The 19,226-nt window shown below is 54.1% G+C and overlaps 2 protein-coding genes across 7 annotated transcripts in view; both read left to right on the top strand.

The window, feature by feature from the left end:
* The first annotated feature begins 85 nt into the window (after nucleotides 1-85).
* MRPL28 (mitochondrial ribosomal protein L28) lies at nucleotides 86-3,276 on the top strand. 4 transcript variants are annotated; one of them, XM_080678116.1, is made up of 6 exons: nucleotides 86-109; nucleotides 263-560; nucleotides 1,317-1,469; nucleotides 1,805-1,939; nucleotides 2,029-2,115; nucleotides 2,832-3,276. In XM_080678116.1, exons 2-6 carry the CDS (start codon nucleotides 273-275, stop codon nucleotides 2,937-2,939), a joined length of 771 nt encoding a protein of 256 aa, XP_080534242.1. In that variant the 5' UTR covers nucleotides 86-109; nucleotides 263-272; the 3' UTR covers nucleotides 2,940-3,276. The 4 variants fall into 4 exon arrangements, with proteins under 4 accessions (XP_080534242.1, XP_080534241.1, XP_080534243.1 ...); XM_080678115.1 differs by having other exon boundaries at nucleotides 87-138; XM_080678117.1 differs by having other exon boundaries at nucleotides 90-150.
* Nucleotides 3,277-15,177: 11,901 nt separating this feature from the next.
* AXIN1 (axin 1) overlaps nucleotides 15,178-19,226 on the top strand; it is a 94,068-nt gene continuing 90,019 nt past the window's right edge. For 2 of the 3 annotated variants that reach the window (XM_080681628.1, XM_080681629.1), the window contains exon 1: nucleotides 15,398-15,507. The gene's annotated coding sequence lies outside the window, so the exon portion shown is untranslated. Of the gene's footprint in view, nucleotides 15,508-19,226 lie in introns of all 3 variants that reach the window. The other variant, XM_080681630.1, reaches the window with a different exon arrangement.

Genomic DNA, 19,226 nt, shown 5'->3' with positions numbered 1-19,226 from the left:
GGAAAAGTGGGCGGGATAGCGATAGAGTGACGGGCTTTGCGGCCAGCCAGTGGAGAGCACGTGGCCGCAGAACAACTTCCGGTTCCGGCGAGGCGCCGAGCTCGGAGAGGTACTCAGGTTCTGGCGGGTTGTCCCTCGGTGAGAGTGGAGGTCGGGAGCCGGGTTAGCTCGGGGGTTTGAGGCCGGGGTTGGGGTAGGGCTTCGCTAGAGTCCGGGGTTTAGCCGGGCTGCGTCGTGATGGCGGTCTTCTGCCTCCCGCCAGGCTGGCCGCGATGCCCTTGCACAAGTTCCCTGTCTTTCTGTGGAAGCGGTTACAGTTGCGGGAGGGCATCTACTCCCGCCTGCCCCAGCACTACCTTCGCTCACTGGAGGAGACGCGGACGCCCACTCCCGTGCACTACAGGCCACACGGGGCCAAGTTCAAGATTAACCCCAAAAATGGGCAGCGGGAGCGCGTGGAGGACGTGCCCATTCCCATTCACTACCCCCGCGAGTCCCAGCTGGGGCTCTGGGGCGGCGAGGGCTGGATTCTGGGCCACAGATATGTCAACAACGACAAGGTGGGTGAGCAGGGCAAGCTTCAGGGGGACTTCCCCGGGGTTTTGCTGCTCTGGACACCGTGCTGGGCTCCGAGGTATCTGGAGAGCAAAAGGGAGACCGACCAGTCAGTCCCAGGATGGCTTACAGTCTGGTGAGACAGCTCCCTCAAAGGAGCATGTCTGTGAAAAGGCACAGTTCTAGGGAACACAGCTCTTTATAAAACCAACTGGATATCCTGACACAGGATAATCCATGATCAGGAACAGCAAGTGCAGAGGCTCTGCGGTTGTGGCACAGATCATGTGTAAGGATGGGGAGGCCTGTGAGGTGAGGGGTGAGGTGTCTGTAGTCACCTGTCAGCTTGAATCACCATAGTTTGTCTCTGACACTTCTCCTGACACAACCACCTCCTCATTGCATTTTGGAAGACTGAGACACTCACCTGCGGGCATGTCTCCCAAATCTGTTGGGAGACATGCTGCCTCTTGTGGTAAACCTGGAGGGTTTGCTAGCAGAGCCCTCTTGGGGAGGCCTCCCAGGCTGGCGGCTCCCTTTGCCTTTTTGGTCCCTGGTGTGGAATGTGATAACTCGTGAAACATGGAGTTATGATTGTGTGTGTAGTGTGTCTGGAACACACACCAGCAACCTTGGCAAAGTCTGGGCTGCCAAATTGGCTGGGTAGAAGCTGACTTCTGAATTGGCAACCAGGTCTGTGTTCTGAGTCTCTGCTTTGTTGGGAGGAGCAGCGATACTCATGAAGACTCTTGCTTTGTCAGCTCTCGAAGCGGGTAAAGAAGGTGTGGAAGCCACAGCTGTTTCAGCGCGAGCTCTATAGTGAGATCCTGGACAAGAAGTTCTCTGTGACTGTGACTATGCGCACCCTGGACCTCATCGATGAGGCCTATGGGTTTGACTTCTACATCCTGAAGGCAAGAGGGGTCTGATGGTCAGTTAGAGAGGGGAGGCTAGGTCACAGCAACCACTGGGGCACGCTGGTCTCTGGAGTGGAGGGTCACCAATGAAATTTGAATGGGACCATGCCCCTTTTGGGGCAGCCCCCTTGGGGGCTTTCTGCCCACAGGAAAGTTTGGTGCTGTGGGCGGCTCTGTTGCTCTCCAGGGCCCAAGTGGACACAGCCTCCTCTTTTCTTGTTCTTGGCTCTTCCTTCCTCTGTTCTGGCCTCGGGACTGCCAGCTGCTAGGGAGTATCCGGGTGGGTGGGATCCTGCCAGCAGCACCTGGCCCCATTCATAGCTTCCTGTCAGACCCCGAAGGAGGACCTGTGCTCCAAGTTTGGGATGGACCTGAAGCGAGGGATGCTGTTGCGGCTTGCCCGACGGGACCCCCAGCTGCACCCAGATGACCCTGAGAGGAGGGCAGCCATCTATGACAAGTACAAGGTGAGGGTTTGGGCCTGGACTTCTGCTCCTCATGGGCCCCAGTGACTGACCACCTGGCCTCACCACATGCTCCTTGTCTGCCTGCCCAGGAGTTTGTCATCCCAGAGGAGGAGGCTGAGTGGGTCGGCCTGACACTGGATGAAGCTGTGGAGAAGCAGAGGCTTCTGGAGGAGAAGGTGAGCGTGTGGGAGTGCCAGCGGCTCTACCCTCTTGGGTGGCATAGTGGCCAAGCAGACAGATGGGGAAGGAGGAAATGCACTGCCTTGAATGAGGGGCTGCCCACACCATGTGGGCTTGGGAAAGAGCTGCTTCAGCCCAGCTCCCCAGCCGGAGCCATAGTCCTGTGGATTCCACATGGCACATTCCCTCCCCTCATGGTTCTGACCCTCTCCTGCTCCCTCTGGCCCACTTCATAGGTTCAGGGACAGAAAGTCTCTCAGTGATAAGAGCTGGAATCTTGCACTGTTGGTTTACTGAGCCACTTAGCATCCCTCAGGGTCTTCCCAGTTGAGACCTTTTGTGTCTGTCCTTTATGAGGGTGTGGAGCCTGTGGTAGCCGCCGGGACAGAGAGCCCCCACCCATGGCAAAGCAGCTGGCTGCCTCTGTTTCCTTTAGTTTTAGCTGTTTCCATTAAGCCCCAAGCAGGGAAACCAGAGGTAGGCGCCTGATTCCTGCATCCCCAAGGGAAGACTATCTCTGTCTCATGGACAGGACACTATCCTCTGGACTGGGGGCTGAGGAGTGACAAGCTGAGGGGCCTCACTTGACCCTGTGGCCAAGCCTGAGAGGCCTAGTCTTCTCATTCCTAGTTCCTCTTGGTGTTTGGCCAAAGGCAGCTGGATTTCTGTTCTCCCAAAAGTGCCTCACTGTGACCCCGTCTTGCCCCTGTAGGATCCCGTCCCTCTGTTCAAGGTCTACGTGGAAGAGCTAATTGAGCGGCTTCAGCAACAGGCACTATCTGAGCCAGCGGTGATGCAGAAGAGAGCCAGCGGGAAGTGACCACATAGTGACTGACCCACACTTGATAGCCAGGCTCAGTGTCCCTTGTCCCCCAGCCAGCCCACTCCTCCACCTTTTGGCACCGTAGACATGGTCTGGGGCGGTGGAAGAGCCACTTGTGGGCAGTGGCTGAACCGTTCTTGTGTGTGCTGGCTGTGAAGCTTCTGGGTAGAGTGGACTGTGTGGAGGCCCTAATGGGCCTCTGGTCTAGGATCCCTAGCGGCCTTGAGCCTTCTCGCTGCCTCTGAGGTCTCTTTTCCGCCTGCAGCGGAGGCCCAGTTGAGGAAGAAGGTTCACCACATTTTGGGGTCAGCACAAGTAAAGTCTTGAGCTGGGCCATGTGTGTACTGCTTTGCTTGGAGGATTGGAGCTCTCCTGCATATTCCTTGACCCCATTACCCCCTGCCCAGAGACCCTGGACATGGCTGAGAGGGGCGGTGGTCCCCAGCTGAGCTGTGGGACTAAAATTTGTTTTGGTGTTTTTCTTTCCTCCGAGAGAGAATCCTGAGAAATTGAAGGTGTTCTGTAATAGGGCAGGATGGTGCTTGCCTCTCCTGCCTGTTTTGGAATGTTTTCCAGAGCAGAGACAAGGAGGCTGTGGCCTGGCTCTGGGAGTGACCAGTGTCCATGCTGGCATGCCCTTTGATGTGGTGAGCACCTCCCATCAGCTCAGAGGTGCAGGGGCCCTCAGAGGGCATTGTAGGTGGCAGTGTCTCACGGGGAGAGCCTCTCACAGGAGCTCTCTCAGCACAGCCACCTGGACCTGCAAACCCACACTTGATTTTGGGCCAGTCACCCTGAGGCCTTTCCTGCTCTTGAGATTTTGAGGTGACTTGGCCCTCTTCCCTGACCCTTACCTGGAAGTCCAGCATTGAGACCCATTAAGGTCCCTGGGAGCACAAGGAGGGTTCCCCTGACTTGGTCCTGACAACTGGCTGAGGTATACTGGGCTCCCCTGAAAGATGATGTGGAATTGACAACACCCGGGTTGTGTTCTTGGTGATGGAGGCCAGAGAGAGCATGCAGTTGGCCAGTAGGTATGGCTGGTCAGTGGGTACAGCTGCAGGAGAGCCCTGGAGATTTCACGGCTCATGAGGTCCTCAAGAGTCAGGACCTGCTTGGGGGGCATGTCTCCAAGATCTCTGTCCATGGCTGGGTACACTGTCCTAGTCCCACACACTTCCTCATCCTTCCCATACACCAGTGATCTCTCATGTAATGTCCCTACTTTATGAACAGTTTTTAAAAAAATATTTTTATTGATTTAAAATCAATAAAAGGAATGGAGAGGAAGAGAGAGATAGAAACATCAGTGAGAGAGAATCATTGATCATCTGCTTCCTCCATACCCCCTACTGGGGATCAAGCCTGTAATCCGGGCACATGGACCCTTGACTAGAATCAAACCTGGGACCCTCCAGTCCTCAGACCCTTCTATCTACTGAGCCAAACCGGCCAGTGCAACAGTTTTTTTGTTTGTTTTGTTTTAATATGTATTTTTAATGGATTTCAGAGAGGAAGGGAGAAGGAGAGAGAGAGAAACATCAATGATGACAGAGGATCATTGATCAGCTGCCTCCTGCATGCCCCCTACTGAGGATTAAGCCTGCAACCCAGGCATGTGCCCTGACCAGGAATTGAACCGTGACCTCCTGGTCCATAGGTTGACACTCAACCACTAAACCATGACGGCTGGGCAACAGTTTTAAATATTTAAAAAATTTTACCAAAAGCTGACAATTCCCAGTCTGCCCCTGCCCCATCTCTGGTGGACCAGCATGACCAAGCCCAGTTGTCTGAACTACAGCCTCTGACTTCAGCCAGATTGGCTGTGTTCTGGATGGGCCAGTCCTCCCCATATTCATGTCCACATCACAGTTTACATCAGCCCTGAACTGAATCAAACTGATCCCTTTCCAGCCCTTCAGCCTGTCACCTGGGTCCCCACAGTGGTATGTACCCCTAATGTTCCCAGTTCATTGACCTTGGTTCTCAGTCACCCCTCACTAACCTGTTTTCCACCTCAATGAAGGCCACAGGTAAGGGGGCTCCTGTGTCAGATTCCTGCCATCACCAAGGGACCTGGGGCTGGCACAGGGTAGGGGTGAACTTGGGCATCTGTTTCCCTGTCAGCACTGGTGGACCAAGGGAGAGTGTCCCGAGTCCTGGCTGGCTCTGCTCCCCTGGCTTCTGGTGCTGCTGGCCAGTGGGAGGAGCTCGGCATGGCTTTGGCAGGTCACTCATTTCTCTGTAACAGGCTAGACTGAGGTGGCAGTCTGTGGCCTTGGCCCTGAATCTCTGAAACGAGCTCTCTCCTGGAGGGAGGCAGCATCCATTTGTTTCCTCAAATTCTCACAAATACCCTTGACTCAGCAAAGGTTAAGAAGCCCTCAGTGATTGACAGAGTCATACCCCACCACAAATAAAACAATAACCCAGCTCTGGGACAGGCCACTGGCAGACTGGATCCATCATACTGTTCTACCTTTAGGAGGTGGAGATGGGGGTGGGAGGCACAGAGACTATGTATGCTCACATGTCATATGGAACCAGGAGTTGAGCCATTGGAGCCGATCTAGCCACATGTCCCTGCCCCCATATATTCCTCCAGGCCCTGGTCATCTCTGTTGTGTGTCTTTCCAAGAGTCTCCAATTCCCTCTCTATAAGGTCCTGCAGCACCTCAAGCCCCTGAATTGGGTCAGTTGTACTGACTAAGGTCAAACCTGCAGAAGCCAGACTTGCCCTGTGCTGGCCTGGGTCAGACCCTCAGCTGTCTAGGAGCCCTCTTGATCCCCATGTGTCCCATGTGTTTACAGGACAACAGAGCCCAACCAGTCAGCTTCAGTGTCAAGGGCCATGGTTGGACTGTGGACACAGGGTAGACCATCACTGGATATGGACTGGGGAGGGGTCCCTTGGGACTGGGGCAGTAGAGTGGCCATCAAGACCTGTCCACTGTCACATTCTGGTGTCTGTCTCAAGCCCCAGGAAGGGTGCAGCCCAGTCTAGGGCTCTGTACCTCTCTTCATTCTGAGGGTGTCGCTCGAGTCCTGCTCTAGTATACACTAGCTGCATGGTGCATGTGGAGAGAGCAGGTGAGGCCTGGGCACCTTTGTCCCTGCCCTGGGTCCTATCAGGGTGCTGGGAGCTCAGAGGAGCCATTGTGAGGCCCACCCTTGTGCACCATCTGCCCTTCCCTGAGCCGGTGCTTGAACTTCGTCCTCAATATCCATTGCCACCCCTTTGAACCTTCTGCCGGCTCCAGACTCCCTTCAAATCCCTTCTCCACCAACTGCCCCCAAGCTGGAGCCCTATGCCAGATGAACCCCCTTAGCCTCAGCCCTGTGCTGTCCTATATTCTGCCACAGCAAACCAGAGCCCTTCCCAGCTCATTCTGACCCCCAAGTTGGAGCTGCAGGTCCAGGGCTCCTTTATCACCATCAAGTGACCCAGGCTTTACCCGTGGATAAGTGCTATCTGCTGGTGGCATCCTATCCTGCAGGGGAGGCCCTTAAAGTTGGAGGCTCAGTCATGTGACCAGGTAGCTTAGGGTGGAGGCAATGTGAAGTGTAAGCAAGTTCAGGGGGCTACCTGAGCAGCCTCTGCTCTGTGGCTCTGAATCCAGCCTGGCTTTCCCTGAGCCCCTTCCTTCAGGACCTATGTTGATCTGTGTTCTAGGCTCCCCCTCCTGGTTCTTCTGGCCTTGGCAGTGGCCTCAGCAGCCTCTTGGGCCCCAGAGACCTGCCTTAGTCCTGGCCTCTTCACCGGGGCTTGAGGCTTACGCCTACTCCTGGCAGCCCTGAAGCTGTTCCTTACTCAACCTTGTGTTCATCAGATATGGGCTGGGCTGGGCCAGAAAGCTGGGCTTTCAGGTGGCCTTCTTGGGGGCTTTGACCAGGTGGTGCTCATCCCAGGAATATTTGGACAGGCCAGGGGCTGTCACAGAGATGACGTATGAATTGCTCTCTGCTCTGCAGCACCCAGGAGTGATGCTGTGACGTGCCCTTTCTGAGAAGTCCTAGTCTTGAGACATCTGGGAAGGCTTCACCAAAGGGCCTGGGGGTGCAGGTCAAGGGAAGAGCAGATGCAAGGTCACAGGTGTGTGGCCAATTTCTGCAGGATTGGAGAGTGTCTACTTAGTGTGGCCCAAGTCCCAGAGTCCTACAGGTGGAGGCATAAAATCTGTAGGCAGCAGAGCTATGCCAGGGCCTTTGAAGGCTGAGAGGGGACTGTAATTGTGTGTTGAATGGATTAATGAGAGTACAGAGGAGAGGTTGGCAGTCAGAGATAGAGCTGGCAGGCCCTTTGGGGTTTGAGGTGGATCAAAAGCTTGGCTCTGTCCACCTGGGATTGGGCAGTTCCTTCTCCTCTTCCTCCTGTTGCTCTCACCCATTATTTTCTCATGACACTGGGCCTGGCCTTCAGCCCCTGGGGCAAGCCTAACCTGAAGTCCTCCTCTTAGCAGGGGCTGTAAGGACACACTGTTCTGCCTCTACTGAGGGGTCAGACAGGGTATGGAGCAGCCTGGGACATGTCCCGAGAGGGACAGGGACCCTTTGCACTGGACACTCATGAAAAACACACACACACACGAAAGCACTTAATAGCTAGTGCGGGAGCAGCCACCATCCAGCCATGCCTGATCTGACCCTCTGAGGGGACCCTGGCGTGGACCCATCAGAGGCGCTGCCTGCTCCCTCAGCTGTCAGGAGTGGCTTGGGGGTGGCGGTATCTAAAGGGGCTGGTTGCCATGGCTACCATAGGGTTCTGAGGCCGTCATCTGGTCCCTGCCTCAGCCAATCGGCGGTGGGAGCCCGAGCTGCAGCCTAGAGTCACGCTTCTTCCTCCCAGCCACACAGTGGCCAAGAGCAGGGACTCGCTTCCTGGAGTGGCTGAAAGTGCTCAGACGGACAGCCAAGCCCATCATGGCGGACCGCAGGATGGTGGGGCGCGAGCAAGCACACAGAGCCAGGCAGGTGAGGTAAGCTGGGCGGGTGGATGGACTGACGGATGGATGGGCAGGTGGACAGGTGGACATGCTCCCTGCTGCCCTTTGTTCTTATGGCCGAGGCCCTTGCCCTCAGCCGACCCTGCCCTCTGCACCCTCACATGCACGTACACGCATAACCGCACCCTCACTCTGAGGCCTTCTCCGCAAATGTCCCAAGGAAGGGTCATGGGAAGAGAGACAAAGGAAACAGCACGAGGCAGAATGAATCCACCGTACTGTGGTTCCGAAAATCGCTCTCATGGTCTTTCACATTAGATTTCACATGGAGGCGGCATCAAAGACCCCCAACTGGCCAAGCCCTTGGCATAAAGGCTGACTGCCCTTCTCCCAGCCACCATTCCCAGGACTAGGCGACAAGCCATGTGAGGTTTAAGGGACAATTTTTCGAGAAAATAAAAAAAAGTAAAAAAGTGCAAAAAAAGGGAAAAAATGTCCACCTATAATGGTGAGCGGCCAGCTCAAGATGGATCAGAGGAGCCAAATCCCATTACTCGGGACTTCAGAAGACAGGCCCCGAAAAGACAGCTGTGATTAAGAGCTTGTAAATGGAGTGTCCTTTGGAGATCAAAGAGGGACATGCTTTTGTGTTTGTGTGTGTGTGTGTGTGTGTGTGTGTGTGTGTGTGTGTGTGTAGGAACGTGCATCATGGGGCGATTGCAGGGGGGCCGTGTGCCATGGCATGGTGAAGCCTGGAATGTCACCTGCTCATCACGGCCATGTTGCTGTGTCCTTGGTGCTGTGTGGACATGTGGACACACCCAGGGGGGCCAGGCTGGGTGTAGGCAAAGTCTGGTCTATACCACCTACACCTGGCCTCATGCAGCCAGCCCTCTAGAAGGGGGTCCTGGTTGGGCCTTGTTCCCTCCACCTGGGCATCCACCTTCTCTTGGAGTCTGGTCCGTCCCCAAGTTCAGCCCAGATGGGCCTGGCAGAGCCAAGAGCACAGGCCCAGACACATGCAGAGCTGGGTGTGAGGGCGGGTGGTGGTTGCCTCTTATGACCCCAACTGCCACCCCACTGTTCACAGAGGCCAAGAGCTCCCAGATGGCCTGGCAAGCGTGTCCAGAGGTTCAAAGCCTCTGTCTGCACGATTGTTAGGTTATTAGTTAAACTCTAAGAAGCAAATCTTTTAATCCACTGTGGCTAATCCAGTGCACTTTTGTTTGCCAGGACAGATTCCGCAGCAACAAAGGGGCCTGGGGAACCCCAGCATGCATAATCACATACTTATAACTTGGCAGTGGCCACGCAGGGCTCCTAGGCAGCAGAGAGAGACATAGCAGGACAGCAAAGTGCAGGATGGGCAGTAGAGGGGTCAGGGGTGTGTGCCGGCTGACCTGAAGGGCATGTGCTGTGGTCAGGGCAGCTGGCCTGTCTTCCATCACCAAGTCACCCAGCTACCAGCTCAAGAGGTTGCCCCTGGTCCCTGGAACTGCAGGCTTGGGGTAGGGGGGGACTGAGTAAGATGCATCAAGTGGGGGAAATAAACTGCAAAGGATCGTGAGAGCTCCCAGCACTGGGAGAAGCCTTTGGGGAAGTGGTCAGGATGGGGAAGGGCATTCCAGGTGAGGGAACAGTGATGACAAAGGGGGAAGTCCCCCTGGTGTGAGGGTCAGTGCAGCCGGAGGGAAGGCATGCCCAAGACCAGAAGGGGAAGTGGCCCAAGGCCACTTAGGAAGGTGAGACTTCTGCTGCTGCTTCTAGAAGTCTGGCCAAGGCCCCTCGGGCACAAGACACTTTCACTGGAACAACACCTTTCCTAGGAAATTTGCGCTGAGGTTGGGGGCGTCTAGCAGCTCTTCCTTCTGCTTGTGATGTGTCTGAGACACAAGATCTGGGGCCACAGCCAGCCATGGGCTCCATCCCATGGCCCAGGCCCATTCACAGAGAGTCGCACAGGGACCTCTGAGGCCACTGGGGCTGGGCCAGGACTCTCACTTTGTTGAGGAGGATATTCTGGCTCAAAGAAGTACCTACCTTCCCCAGAGCCACCAGCTAGCCCAAGACAGAGGCAGACTGTGTCTCCAGAGAGCCAGGAGCTGGGCCAGCTCTGGCCATACCATTGATGTCCCTGAGGCTCCCAAATAGGGGTGTGGTACTGGGTTGGTGGTAGGCAAGCGACTCTCCCCTCCTCTTTCGCAGGCCCCTGTAACTAGCAGGGAGCCTGAACCCTCAACAGTCACCCTCTAGCCCTAAGCCTACTTGACTATCTCCTGGACCCGTGGACACATCCCTGGGGTCAGGTTCCTCCAGAAAGGCTGTGCAGGAAGGTGTCTCTGCTGTGTCCCTCATCCTGGAGTGACAGGACCCCTCTCAGGACACTGAGGATGAGACCTGAGTTGGGGAGTAGGTAGAGGGCACCCTGGGATAGAGTGTGCTACCCTTGGGGCTCACATACCTTCTGCCATGCCACTGCTTTTTTGTTGGCCTTGGGGCCAGCGGGGAGGTGGGGACTGTGTCATGTCTAATGGTGAGTTGTCCATGCAAGGGACATAGGATGAGCAGGAACCATCGGGACAGGATGACATATAACATCCAGGTTAGAAGGGGACAGTCATGCCAGGTATCATGCATGCAGTGGTGGACACCGAGCTGACATTGGAGCCAGCTTGTTTGAGGCAAAGCCCTGTTGCTATCCCTATAATTCTCCAGCTTGGCATTGAGGCCAGGACCACTCCTGGGGCATCTGCCTCAGGCAATATCATCTGAAGGGTAGGTGAGAGAAATCCAAACAGCAAGAGGGATGCAAAATGTCTGGACAATATACCTGCCCCACAGATATGGAGGGTGAGGAGTCAAATACGAGAACAGGTGGGGGACTGCCTGATATGGGGTTGCCCAGGGGTGACCCCAGCCTGGAGTGCCCATAGGTCACCCCAGGAATCTCGAGATGGCACCTTCTCATTGGTCCTGGGGCCCAAATTGAGGTGACTGCAGCAGTCATAGGATAGTCCCCCACCCTTCCTGCCCAATGGGTCAGTTCTGTTCTACCCCCCAGAGTCCTTACCCCTGTTGGTCTTGCTCCGACTACTGAAAGGTTAACACCTGCTGCAGAGCTTTGTAGTCTTCATGTGATCATAATAGTGATATCACGTAGAACTTCCTGAACACAGAATGGAACCCACTCCTAATTCTGCTCTGCAGCTATAACCTGGTATTATTGCCCTGGGGCAGTTCGTTAGTCTTCTTCCCTTTATATGCCCATGTTCTTTATTCACAAATACAGGCAACCTGTGTGTGCAGTCTCCTAGCTTTTCTTCTTGGTGTTATATCTTGCAATGTGCAATGGTTCCACGTCCTTGGTTGGCTTAGGGTGGAGGCTCAAAACAATACCTGATCCCTTCCCAAGTTCAGAACTGATGGAAATAGGACACAATGAGGAGAGATAGAGGCCAGGGCTAAGTTTATGGTTGGGAAGGCGGCTGGCCAGTATTGCTGAAGCTTGCTCCAAGGGGAAGTCCACTCCACTCTCCTCAGAACTGGATGAGCCAACGCCTCCCTCCCACTACCTGCTTATCCACTCCCACCTCCCACACCTGTGGTCTGGGCTGAGGGTCCAGGGAATGAACAGCCTGAAAGGGGCTCAGTCTGAGGCTCCCATCTCCCTATAGAAGTTGGAATCAGTACACTTCCTCCTTGTCCTGTCCTCCCAGGAGGATGATGGGGATCTGCACAGTATCCCATCTCTGAGGCTAGTCTCCTGCTGCTGGTTTTCATCATCCTGCATTGGGCCTTGCACACATGCGCACACACACACACACACACACACACACATACACATCCTCTGCCCCCCCGCCATGCCTCAACATACCTCCTTGGTGCATCTGGGATCTCTTTTATAAGTTGTCTTCCTCAGCCAAGTGCATGAACACATGTAAGGCTTCAAAGACCATTTTATTTCAAAGTGTTCCTTTTATGTCTAAATTGAAGAAAAGAATTTCATTTCTGCTCCTAAGGTTTTTGTTTAGTTCCTGGAGAGCCTGAACAAATGTCATCTACAGGTAATCAAATCAAAAGCCTCTAGTGGCACACTCCTGCTCCCAGGGATGGGGAGTTCATTTTAAAGGACCTTTGTAATGAAAAGGGGGTGCTTGATCTCGGAGTTTACCTGTTCAGAACTGAGATTTCTGTAGATGTATCTGGTGTCAGCTTTATTTATTTATTTATTTTTATATTTCATTGAACAGAGAGAGGAAGGGAGAGGGATAGAGAGCCAGAAACATCGATGAGAGAGAAACACCCATCAGCTGCCTCCTGCACACCCCCACTGGGGATGCGCCCACAACCAAGGCACATGCCCTTGACCGGAATCGAACCCGGGACCCTTGAGTCCGCAGGCTGATGCTCTATCCACTGAGCCAAATGGGTCAGGGCTGGTTTCAGCTTTAGGTGGCTGATGCAATCTCCCTGCCAGGTCATCTCTGCTTCATTGCAGGCCCCTAGTGTTGCCCTCCCTGCCTCCCTCACTTCAGAGTCTTCCCGGAGCTTTCTCCTCTGGTTTCCTTCCCCCTACCCCTCACCCTGCTTGGATAATATCCCCTCCATGACCACAGCCATAACACACTGTAGAGTGCTGTTGCATTTTATCCAGGCTTTCTGACGCCCTTCCTGTCCCTGCAGGGCAGGGACCCTGAGAAGCCGGAGGCCCGAGGGCCCTGTTCTGGTCCCAGGGCCTGGGGACATCTGCCATCATGGGCCAGGAGGAGGACGGATGTGGGCACAACCCCAGGAGCCTGGCCTGGCCGCAGCTGCTCTTCAGAACCAAGGCAAGTGTTGGGGCCCGTGTCTAGGAGAGGGGAAGTAGTCTGAGGATCATTATGTGGGATGTGCTGCTGTCTGTCCAGTCCGCCCAAGACTCCTGCACCCCACAGTGACCCTAATATGCCATGAAGGCCACCCATTCTGTCTCCTCTAAGCCTCTGAGGCTGAACAGGGGAGAGGAGTGGCTGCAGGAGCACCTACTGTGCCCAGCATTGTGGGGCCTGAGGCCATCCTAGCAAGTTAGAGTGACACTTGCTGCCAGGACTCTAGTGGGGCCAATGTGGGTTCAGACATACAGCTCCTAAAATATGCTGTCATCTCCACAACCTCTGCCCCTGCCCAGCCAGCCCCTAGGCATGGTGATGGCCCTTGAAGGTGGCCTGGGTCTTCAGCAGGCTGGGGATACTTCCAGTGGCCTCCATCACTCACTGCTCTCCTTTCCTACAAAATCCTGGGCACTGAGTGCTATGTTGAGTCTTGGGAGAGGCAGGTACCACTAGTGGGCAGCTGAGTGGGAGGTTGGCTGGTGGCTCAGGCAGCCCTGAGCTGGGATTTCTGCTCCTGCCTGGGTGATATATATAAGATAATGGTGGGCAATAAGGGTGAGCAGTGTTCAGGAGATGTGTTGACATCAGAGGTGACCTGGGGGCAGCTTAGTGGAAGCATGAAGTAGGCAAGAGCCCAGATGTGCCCAGGAGCATGCATGTGGTGTGGAGAAGAAACTACCAAAGGGCCCTGAAGGGCTGTGTGCACCAGAGAGCAGACTGTTGGAGAAGGTATGAGTGGATGAAGTGTTGGGGAACCCTGGGACAAGAAGAGGTGAGCCTGTCCTTAATGTGGCTGGAGTGGCAGCATCCTTGTCTGTACAATAGCAGTATAGCTATCCCCTGGAGGCTGCCAGTAACATTTCTCCAGGTGCTAAGCCCAGCGCTCTGCAGGGGACAGGGTCTTGGGTGGTCCATAGGTGGTGGCAGAAGCAATTCTTTAGGGGCAGTAATCAATTCTGGGTGCCAACATCCTTCCCTCAGTGAGGGGATGGTGGTGGGGGTATGCAACACAGATTTGGCAGCAGCTGGGCTTGCAGGTCAGGCAAAAGCTGCCATGGTGACAGCGATGGGGAGAGGGATGGTGAGTGCAGGGATCAGGACACCCAAAAGCTTGTGTTCTCAGGCTGGCCTGGGCAAGTGAAACCGCAGGCAGTGGTGGGAAGGGGAGCCCTTGTGTGGACTCTAGATGGTGCCTGTAAGAAATTGAGGCAAGTGGTCCCAGCTAAGGTGGGGCTTCAGCAAGTCTCAGCCCACAGCTCTTTGGAAGTTAGGGCTCTTGATCAAGTGACAGCTAGCATTTATTTGATGCCTAATACTACCTTCTGTGTGCCCTGGCTTTGAGTCCAGATTGCCTGAGGACTCAGGGAAGGCAGAGCCCCAGACCACCTCTTCAGCGTCCTGGCCAGCTGGGGGGAAGTGGGCATAAAGAAGGGAGAAACACGGGCTGGACATCAGCAGGGGTTCAGCTCCCGGTCAGCCTGGCTCTGCCCTCTAAGTGCCCTACTCCTGGACACCTGCTCCCTTCAGTGCTCTGGACAGTTGTGAGGGTCTTCCTGTCCAGGGCCAGCCAGCCCCAAGTTCTCCAGTCCCTCTAGTTACCCCGCCCACCGGTGCACGAGCTTGCCCCGAGGGCCTGTGGGTGCCAACCTTGGAAACCCTAGGCTGGTTGGTGAACATCGTGTGGGCAGCAGAAAAGGGCTGCAACCTGGCATGCACCTTGCGGGACCGGCCATTAGCTTGATGCACCAGCCCAGGCCTTCCTGGTGATCAGAGTCTTTAAGAAACCTCGCGGGGGCGTCTCCATACGCCACTTTGCCCCCTGCCAGGTCCTCTTCTACAGTGTGGTAGCTTCGCCCCCGCCCCGCCCATAGCAGCACATTTAACCACGCCCACTCATTCCGGCCCCGCCTCGCGTCCCATGTCCGCCTGAACGCTTTTGGTCCTGCCTCAGAGCTCAGGGCCAATTCATTCGCCCAGGCCCCACCCCTTCGGTCGAGGCTCCACCTCCACGATCTTAGCCCTGCCCATCGCTCCGGCTCCGTCTTTCTCTGCCACGCCCTCACGTTCTCGGCCTCAAGCACGTGACCCGGCCCTGCCTCCTTGTTCGAAGCTCCACCCCCACATTTGGAGACCCTCCCCCACTCTCTTCGCCTTATCCCTGCGCTCTAGCTCTGTCCCGCGCTCTCGGCCCAGTTCTCACTCTTGGTCCCGCCCTCACGTTTTTGGCCTTGCCCCCACGTTCTCCACCCACCCCAAGACTCTGTCCCGCCCCACGCTCTCGGTTCCACCCCACGCTCTCTGCCCCGCTCCACGCTCTGGTTCCCGCCCCACGCTCTCGGCCTTTCCTAATCTCGGAGCCCCGCCCCTAGTCCGGCCCCGCCCCCGCACTTCCGGGCGGCGCCGGCGGGGGCGCTCGGGCCTGGGCTTCGGCACTCTGGGCTTGAGCTCCGCGTTCGGGGAAACGATCGCTGCTGCCGCCGCAGGACCGGCCGGAGTCAGGCCGGACTCGTGTCCTCGCAGAGCAAGCTGGTGAGAGTGGGCGGCCGGCGTCGGCGGCTCCGCCGCGGCCTGCCTACGCCCGCCTCGGGGCCGCCGCGCCGCCGCTGCGATGGGGGCCGCCCCGGGCCGCGCCCCCGCCCCGTCCCGCCCGCCGCGCCGCCACTGAGCGCATGGGCCGCGCTGCGCCGTGCCGCGCCGCTTCGGGAGCCGGGCCCGGGGCCCCGCCGCCGCCGCCGCTGCCGCGCGCGGGTGAGTAGTGTGGGTAGGTCGCGCATTCCTGAGGGGCGCGGGCCAGTGCGGCCGCCTTTTGTAGGCCGCGTAGGCCAGGCCGGGCGCGGGACCCGGAAGAGGGGCTCGGCGGGTGCGGGCGCGGAGCAAGTGCGGGGAGGTTTTGCGGGTCGAGAGCGTGTGAGGGGAGGCTGTGCGGGCCGGGAGTGTGTGCGGGGAGGTGTGCTGGAGTGCTTAGGCTGTTCATGGAGGGTGTGCAGACTGCGGTGATGTTCGAGGAAGGTGTGTGTGGCTAAGGCTGTGAGGCAGGTGTGTCAGAGAGGGGGTGCCAGCAGGGGATAGAGAAGACAAGGGACGTTAACCCTGGGGGTAGAGTGCTGGGTTTGGTTCAGAAAGGGCAGACTCCTGCTCTAGGTGAGTGGAAGCGTGTAAGGAAGACCCAGGATTCCGAGAAGAGGTGGGAATTCCTCCTGGAGGAGCCTGGGGTCTGCAGCTAATGTGTTTGATTGGATGATGCCAGGTGCGTGTTGTGGTCTGTGGGTTTAGGCATGTTTCAGGGTGGGGGTAGCGTGCAGAGTAACTGCTGGGGTGAGACATTGTGTGCAGGGATTCTGGAGAGAGACTGGACAGAAGGAATGTCTCTTTTTCCTAACCCCAGCAAAAGGTAGGAATGAGTGAGTTTGAATGAAACCCAAGGAGGGCACTCCCTCTAAGGCAGAGGTGCCTTAGGCAGCGTCTAGGCTGCTGTTTTGCATATCTGAGTGGCTGTACTCTTTCAGGTTGATGCACCCAAACTCTGTCTTGAGAGTCTTCGATTCTACCTCCACACCATATTTTGGAATGCATCTTCTATGAAACCAGAGCAGTACAGCCAGGGCAGTGAAACTTAGTTCGGCACCAAGGACAGTAGAGAAAAATAAATCAATTCTCTTGGGATTTCTCTCAGCTCACCTCTCAGATTTATAGAGTTCTTAATTATGCATCTCAGCCTCTTTTTTGCTCCCACTATGTTCTCTGCGTCTTCAGGAAGAGTCTTAAGCATACTTGGACCCACAAGCCCTGTTTTAGAGAACACACACAGTCTAAATCTGACCTTCCAAGATAACAGTATCAGGGGCTTACTTTTTTTTTTTTTTAGTATATTTTTATTGATTTCAGAGAGGAAGAGAGAGAGAGAGAGAGAAACATCAGTGATGAGAGAGAGTCATTGATTAGCGATGCCTCCTGCACGCACCCTACTGGGGATCAAGCCTGAAACCGCATTCGAACCTGGGACCCTTCAGTCTGCAGGCCGATGCTCTATCCACTGAGCCAAACAGGCTAGGGCTGGGGGTTCATTTTTAAGAACTTATGTTCAGGAATAAGGATGGGGAAGCATATAAAATACAGTGTTTCTTATCAGGTCTTGGTGTTTCTTGGATTTTTAATTTCAGAAAAGCTAGGTGGACTTTTTTTGGTTACATTGGTTATTTAGAATTTAGGTGGTGGGGGAATGGATTACATGTAAAACGGTAGCACTTAATCTTTCAAGAGTTTAATTAATGGACAGTTGGGAAAATGTCAGTCATGTTGTAGTACTTCCACACTCCACATAAATAAACAAGACAGTCAAAAATTATATTTGAGCCCTAACTGGTTTGGCTCAGTGGATAGAGCGTCGGCCTGAGGACTCAAGGGTCCCAGGTTCAATTCCGGTCAAGGGCATGTACCTTGGTTGCGGGCACATCCCCAGTAGGGGGTGTGCAGGAGGCAGCTGATCGATGTTCCTAACTCTCTATCCCTCTCCCTTCCTCTCTGTAAAAAATCAATAAAATATATTTAAAAAATTATATTTGAGCTAACTAAATAAATATATACACATCTATAGCATTGAGCTGGCTGCCATGGTACCCAGGGGGTATGTCGTCTTGGCAGTGACCAAAGTAGATTTTAAATGTGGTATCAGAGTTGTAGATTACTTTCATGGAATCCCTTTATTGATGGTGGTTATATGCTGTTGGTCAGATTCAGTGCTTGTGGGTATTTGACTCTAACCTGAATTAATATAACTGTTTTATGTGTGGTATGTACATGTGTGCACACTGAATGCTTGGTGTGCTTCTCTGTGGAAACCTGGAGGTTGTGGGAATTAGAGCACATTTCGATAACATCAGTAATTTGGGGAAATGTTCATGTGCTTCCAGAAACACCAAAGGTCTTCTGTCAGTTGATAGCCAAAATAGATGTGAATTATAAGAAATGTTTCTTTTGGGCAATGAAAAATAGTTTAAAATGATTAGGGGGACTTGTTCACATGTGAATTAAAATGTCAGTCTTTTAAGATAGCCCGTTTGGTAATAAAGGGCTAAATCTTGAATTTACTGCTGTTTCTATAGCATAGTAGCTCAGCATCTGTAAAGAGGTAACATTTGGTATCTGTGGCAAGTGTCATTTTCCTTTATGTCAATGAATTAAATATTTATTGGTATCCATTAGTTGCCAGACCTTGTGCTAGATGCTGTGAGTCCTGCAGAAAATGTTTAAATTAGGTTGCTACAGATCATTTACATAGAAGTCATAGCACCTTAAGAGAAAGTGACAGATTCATAAGTAACTTCCCATTCCAACACAGTGACTTGGTTCTTTCTTAAGGCCAGTGAACTACAGAGTATCTCTAAGGGTAAGGCTCAGGGGCTGGGTTCAGGCCCTCTTCCCTGAAATGGTGTCCTGGACAAGAAGACATTAGACATCCACAATCCGGTGTGGAGCTGAGACACCATAGGTATTCATTCTATGTTGATGGTGCTCAAAGAAAAGCAACTTGGCAGTTGAAGTGGTCCATGAACAGTAGGGTGCCACAGCACACCGGTCTTGACCTTAAGAACAGGCTGTTTCTGCTGAGGCTGAAATTACAGCCTACCCAATCATTTTCATAAAAAGTCATTAGCTGCAGAAATGTCATTTGGTGCACATAATTGTGACCTCCATCTCTGGATGCTTTTCATTCTAGCCGTTAGCAGCTATTGGCAGGTGAAGTGTGTGCAGTGTGAGAATGCAGGTGTTAGGGGAGGATTACATGTAGGCCAGGGCCCAGAGTGGAGTGATGGCCAGAGAGAGCTACCCTTTGTGTTGGTACCAGATTTTAGGGTTTTATTTTGCTGCTTCTGGCTTTTTCAGTGCTCCAGGCATTTTGGACCTGACATGCTTCTCTCTGGTCCACCTCTAGGCAGACCATTTACATCATGGCAGTCACCCCCTTGGCCAGGTTGGGAGGCATAGCACAAGCTTGTGGTCCCTTGTAGGATGTGTCAGGGAGGACCAAAGACCATGGCAGAGTGCTGATCCAGGGCAATCTTCCCTCAAACCTCAGGCAGACTTGTAGCAGCAGCAACAAAAAACCCTCATGGTTCCCTGACTTCTAAAAGAGGGGGTGGTTTGGTGTTTAGTTTAAAGAGTTAAATCATGTGAGTTGTTATGCTTCCTTCCCTAAAAGTTATAATTGTATTGGATTTCATTTTTTACATACCTTTTCTGTCCCTCAGAGTACTCAATTGCCATTTGCCATCAGTAGGATACTTTCATTATAAGCAAGGTTTTAAAGGTGAAGTGCAGCTTTCTGATGGGAGCATTTTTAAGATTGTCCACATTGGTGACTTGAGAAGGCGTGCGCGTGTGTGAATGTGGGTGGTGTCCTTTGCTCACTCGCTTGAAGATGCTGAAGGTGACCCATAATTAACTGCTCTTATAGGCATGTATTGAGA

Source organism: Plecotus auritus (assembly GCF_963455305.1).
Source record: "Plecotus auritus genome assembly, chromosome: 7".
NCBI classification, from domain to species: domain Eukaryota; kingdom Metazoa; phylum Chordata; class Mammalia; order Chiroptera; family Vespertilionidae; genus Plecotus; species Plecotus auritus.
This window is presented reverse-complemented; position numbering and strand designations above follow the sequence as displayed.

Bases quoted from the DNA above. Each gene is read 5' to 3' on its own strand.
- MRPL28 (XM_080678116.1), top strand. From the start codon at position 273: ATGCCCTTGCACAAGTTCCCTGTCTTTCTGTGGAAGCGGTTACAGTTG. The intron at 1,470-1,804 runs GCAAGAGGGGTC...GCTTCCTGTCAG, and splicing joins TTGACTTCTACATCCTGAAG to ACCCCGAAGGAGGACCTGTG. The intron at 1,940-2,028 runs GTGAGGGTTTGG...CTGCCTGCCCAG, and splicing joins CCATCTATGACAAGTACAAG to GAGTTTGTCATCCCAGAGGA.